This window comes from Triturus cristatus, chromosome 4_1 (genome assembly GCF_964204655.1).
Source record: "Triturus cristatus chromosome 4_1, aTriCri1.1, whole genome shotgun sequence".
NCBI classification, from domain to species: Eukaryota; Metazoa; Chordata; class Amphibia; order Caudata; family Salamandridae; genus Triturus; species Triturus cristatus.
The window spans coordinates 736,785,820-736,790,852 of NC_140585.1; the positions used below are offsets into that span (position 1 = coordinate 736,785,820).

Below are 5,033 nucleotides of genomic sequence, written 5' to 3' on the forward strand. Positions count from 1 at the left end.
TGAGGTTTGTGCATTGGAGTGAGGAGCGTGCATGGGTGAGGTTTGTGCATCGGAGTGAGGATCGTGCAGGGGTGAGGTTTGTGCGTCAGAGTGAGGGGCGGGCAGGGGTGAGGTTTGTGCATTGGAGTGAGGAGCGTGCAGGGGTGAGGTTTGTATATCGGAGTGAGGAGCGTGCAGGGGTGAGGTGTGAGCATTGAAGTGAGGAGCGTGCAGGGGTGAGGTTGGTGCATTGGAGTGAGAAGCGTGCAGGGGTGAAGTTGTGCATTGGAGTGAGGAGCGTGCAGTGTTGGGTATGTGCATCGGAGCGAGGATCGCACAGAGGTGAGGTTTGTGCATTGGAGTGAGGAGTCCAGTGGTGAGGTTTGTATATCGGAGTGAGGAGCGTGCAGGGGGGAGGTTTGTGCATTGGAGTGAGAAGTGTGAGGAGTAAGGTGCTTGCAGTTGATTAAGGTGTGTCACAGGAGCGAAGTGTATGTATTGATGGTGTGGGATGAGTGTACGGACAAGCATGGTGCTGGCCCAGCACATGATCCTCATAGGGCTGTTGTTTGCTCCAGAAGCTTGGCTTGACAACCCCCTCAGCTGCAGCCTCCTCCCCCCCCCCAACCCCCGAGCTGCCCACTCTAGTGCTTTCCTGGCTTCCTCCTCCCCCGCCCATGCTTTCCTCGCTACGCCCGCCCTGTTGATCCAGGGCTGTGCCCGGCACGCGCCCGGCGCACGCACGGCAGGAGCAGAGGGGAGGGGGCACTCACCCTTCTCTGAGTGAATGGAGCTGCGGGGCGCGGGGAGGGGCGTCGGCAGCGCGTGGGGCTGTGTGTGCAATGAAAAGGCGGCAGCACCCCCTCCGCACCTCCTGCATACATCACCGACTCCTATATAAATGTAAGGATTCAGGACAGACACGAGAAAGAGTTTGAAACAGCAGCCAGCGCACGCGAGCGCCACGAGCCTCCAAGGGAGCCCCAGTAGCGCAGCCACTCCCTGGCCCGAGCCACTAGCAGCATCGGGAGCAGGACCAAGAGCAGCAAGCAGCCACAGCATCCTTTTCGCCCCGTGCCAGCCGCAGCATCAACGGAAAAGCGAGAGCAACAGCAGCATCCTCGACTGCTGCCTCCAGGCGACCCACCTTTCCCAGAAACAGAACAATCTCCTCTTCAGAGGGCGGGTTGCACCCCTGAGCCCAGAAACAGAAGAACCACATTGTCTTGGTGCAGACTGCCCCCTGAACCTCTGCACTTCCAGCAACAACCTCTCCCAAACAGCAAGCTGTACTCCCAGGCTCAGAGCCTCGGCAGCTCCGACAGCAGAAGTGACAGCTTCCCTTTCGAGTCTGGAAGACCCTCTGTGGTCCTAGCAGACCAACTTCCCACAGCTTTCTGAATCTCGTCTTCCCCAGCACCAATATCTGCCCCCTTTTATGGACAGCACCAAGATGCATACCCTCGCCCCCCAACAGCACTTCCTGCCGCCCGCCTGTTACTTCACGTCTGGGGGGCAGAGCCTGCAGCTGAGCCCGGGCAAGCCCTCCCCGCCCCCGGAGTCTGTTCAGAAGTCTGCCCCGGAGGCGACCAAGGGCCCGGGAGCCCAGGGGGCGGCCCTGAAGCGCCCCCGCTCCACCTCCCCGGAGCTGATGCGCTGCAAGCGGCGGCTGAACTTTACGGGCTTCGGGTACAGCCTGCCCCCGCAGCAGCCCGCCGCTGTGGCCCGGCGCAACGAGAGAGAGCGAAACCGCGTGAAGCTGGTGAACCTGGGCTTCGCCACCCTGCGGGAGCACGTGCCCAGCGGGGCCCAGAACAAGAAGATGAGCAAGGTGGAGACGCTGCGCTCCGCCGTGGAGTACATCCGCGCTCTGCAGGCGCTGCTGGACGAGCACGACGCGGTCAGCGCCGCCTTCCGCTCCGGCGTGCTCTCCCCCGCGCTCTCTCCGCACTGCGTCCCCGCGGCCCACGGCCTGAACTCCATGGCTGGCTCCCCCGTCTCCTCGTACTCCTCCGACGAGGGCTCCTACGAGCCGCTGAGCCCCGAAGAGCAGGAGCTACTGGACTTCACCAACTGGTTCTGAGCGTCGAGCAGGTGGGTGTCTGGGAAGGGTCCCGGGGTGTGTACTTTTGCAAAGGATGCAGGACTCTGCCTCCTCCCTTCCTTGTATTGTCCATCATTAATGACCACAAGTTGACCAGCACTGACTGCGAGGTGATGTGCATGCTACCATCTCCCACAGTGACTGCAGCATCACGGCATAGCCTGCCTGCCCGAGGGCGATGTGATGCAGTCACTCATGTACCATCGCATCCTGTTACAACTTAAACTGGCCATTGCGTCCTGCCACAGCCGCATGCGTGTCCCGCCCACGGCTTGTACTATATGGCTGAAAGACACACTTTATACTGCCACCATTCCAGTATCAGCTTTCACCTCCTACCACAACCAAACCCCACAATCAACCAGGTACTAGTTGTGGTCTACTGCCTCCACCACATACTGACTATCTCCTACTGCCACAACTTGTATGCATGGAGTGCACTGCACTGCTATGCAATGTCCTGCACCATACCACCACCCAAGATCCTGCAACAACCAGAGGTGCGTTATGGCTAGAGTCATAGCACACCACCCACAACAAGTTACAGCATACCACCTGCCACATCCTTGCCCTGGTGCTCACATACTGCACCCTTGTCCTCGCATTATTGCAGAATCCCTCTTACTCATGGCATCAATACCAGCCAAGTTCTGCTAAGACTGCTGCCAACTCTCAGTGTGACCCCCTATATGCCCAAACCAGAGTCCAAGGTCACCCACCCTAAGAATGATCACTTAGCAGCCACATTCTGTCCTGTATGTACTTGTGAAATGCATATTTAGCACTCTCACTGCTCGGGTGATACCAATACCACTATAACCCTCTTTGGGTGCCCACGTTCAGAACCATGGCCATCTAACCTCGGGTAGCCCTTGACCCTAGGTAGCCGTTAAATGAATGCGTGTGCCATTGATCATGCACTAATAAGTACTCTGGTCTTACACCCCTTGTTGTTGTGCCCCGTTCCACGACTCAACCCCCACTCCCACACACTCTTCCAGTTATTGTGGCTTGATGTGTCATACTTCTAAACTGTTTGTGGTGCCCATCATTGGTAATTTCTGTTTCATGGTCTCAAAACAATTTCCTGAAAACTGTTTGCCTGTCCACGTGTCGTAACCAGGGTGTGCACCCTGAATATCAAACCAACAATTTAGATGGGACAATATATCGAGGACAAACTATCAAGAACAAAATATTGACAGATAAGACTAGAGTTTCTATACCTAACTCCACATGTATGTACCTACGCGGTACATATATCTTGAAGGTATGCAGATGTGGGTTAGGAATAGTTAATCTATACTTCCCTATATGCACTTACCCTTCAATATTCTGTCCCTTGACATTCTGTCCTCGATTTCCTTGTACCACAATATTATCTGTGTCCGTATAGTGGTACAACCATACCCAGGCCTATGCAGCCTGTTGGTACAGTGACAGGTCCGAGCTGTGGCCTAGTGAAGATGTCTCTCTTTAGATCATGTTTTGAGTCTGTGCCTAGATCTGATGCTGTTCCATGTATTAATCTGCTTCTCCTTGATCCCCAGGACTCCTCGTTGGCCTCAAGATGGCTGGATGGATGAAGCACATGCAGGAGCTGCGGCCTCTCCCAGGACCCAAAGCACTGGCTGCCTTTGCACTTCACTTGGGTAACCTGGAGAGACAGAGAGACTTGGACCCGGGCGCCGGGCCTCAGTGGGTGCCCCAAAGAGCTCCTCCTGCAAGCGGGAGACACAGGGTTCCACAGAATGAGCTGTGGGGCCACAGACGTCGGCTGCAGCCCCCGAAGGCCTGCTCTCCAAGAAGGCTGTTGGACTCAAGCAACCAGCACTATCCGGAGACCGGACTCCAATGTCGGACTCTGCTGTACTCAAAGAACCCTCAGCTGTAGAACACCAGCACTATCCAGAGACGGGACCTCAATGTTGGGCTCTGCTGTTCCCAGAGAACCCCCTAACTCTCGGCTGTGGGACTCGAGCACTCTACCGAGACTGGACTTCAATGTCGAACTCTGCTGTACTCAAAGACCTCCTGATCCCAGCCGTAGGACACCCACCCGCACTATGCCTAGACTGTACTGCAATGTCCACTCTGCTGTACTCAAAGACCCCCTGATCCCAGCCGTAGGACACCCACCCGCACTATGCCTAGACTGTACTGCAATGTCCACTCTGCTGTACTCAAAGACCCCGCCATCCCAATAGACTATTTTTGTACCTGCTTCCTCATAGATGCTTCCAATCAAATTAGATTTTATATTGTAAGAATGTTTATTTGTATCTATCTCCCGGCCAGTTTGGGGACATATTAAGCTATTTTTGTACATAAGAGATTTATACATTTTTTGTACAGATGATATATAATGTGTACTTCTTCATATTTTAATATGTAATGTTATTACCTCGGCATACCTAGACGTGTAATCCTCGTGACCTTGCAGCTGCCATTCTTGGGCCATGGCTCTGTGAAGGTGGAGGTGGGCTTAGGACCCCCAGATGAACTTTAGCACCAACGTGTCTTACTTGGATTAAACCTTGTTTGTGTAATAACGCTGTTATTGACTCGAGAGCACACTGAACGGACGCAAGCAGCTATTGGCCAAACCTAGCAGGCGGCCCTCCAAAACGCTGCCTTGTGACAACTTCAAGCACTGCCTTTTCTCGACGTTTTATTACAAACATTGTATGACCTTATTTTATACACACTTGTTTCGTAATAAAACTTTTTGCTAAACACACATGATACTGTTTTTATTGTGTTCAGTTTCGCAGGTGTACAAAACACGAGAAGATAGGACATCCTGGTTCTCGCAGGGCGTGCTCGCCAATGGAAAAATGGAAGTGCAGGTACTCTGTACCACAGCACCTGCATGCTTCTGAGAAGTGTCAGTACTCTCCTATTAAAAGTATTACGTTTCTCTTGAGAAGTACAGGTACACTCCCTCTCA

At 54.0% G+C, this 5,033-nt stretch overlaps 1 protein-coding gene across 1 annotated transcript; it reads left to right on the forward strand.

Moving 5' to 3' along the window:
• The first annotated feature begins 853 nt into the window (after positions 1-853).
• Positions 854-4,814, forward strand: ASCL1 (achaete-scute family bHLH transcription factor 1). Its single transcript, XM_085650606.1, has 2 exons — positions 854-2,073; positions 3,634-4,814. The coding sequence occupies exon 1, from the start codon at positions 1,418-1,420 to the stop codon at positions 2,060-2,062; it is 645 nt and encodes a 214-aa protein (XP_085506732.1). The 5' UTR covers positions 854-1,417; the 3' UTR covers positions 2,063-2,073; positions 3,634-4,814.
• Positions 4,815-5,033: the final 219 nt, after the last annotated feature.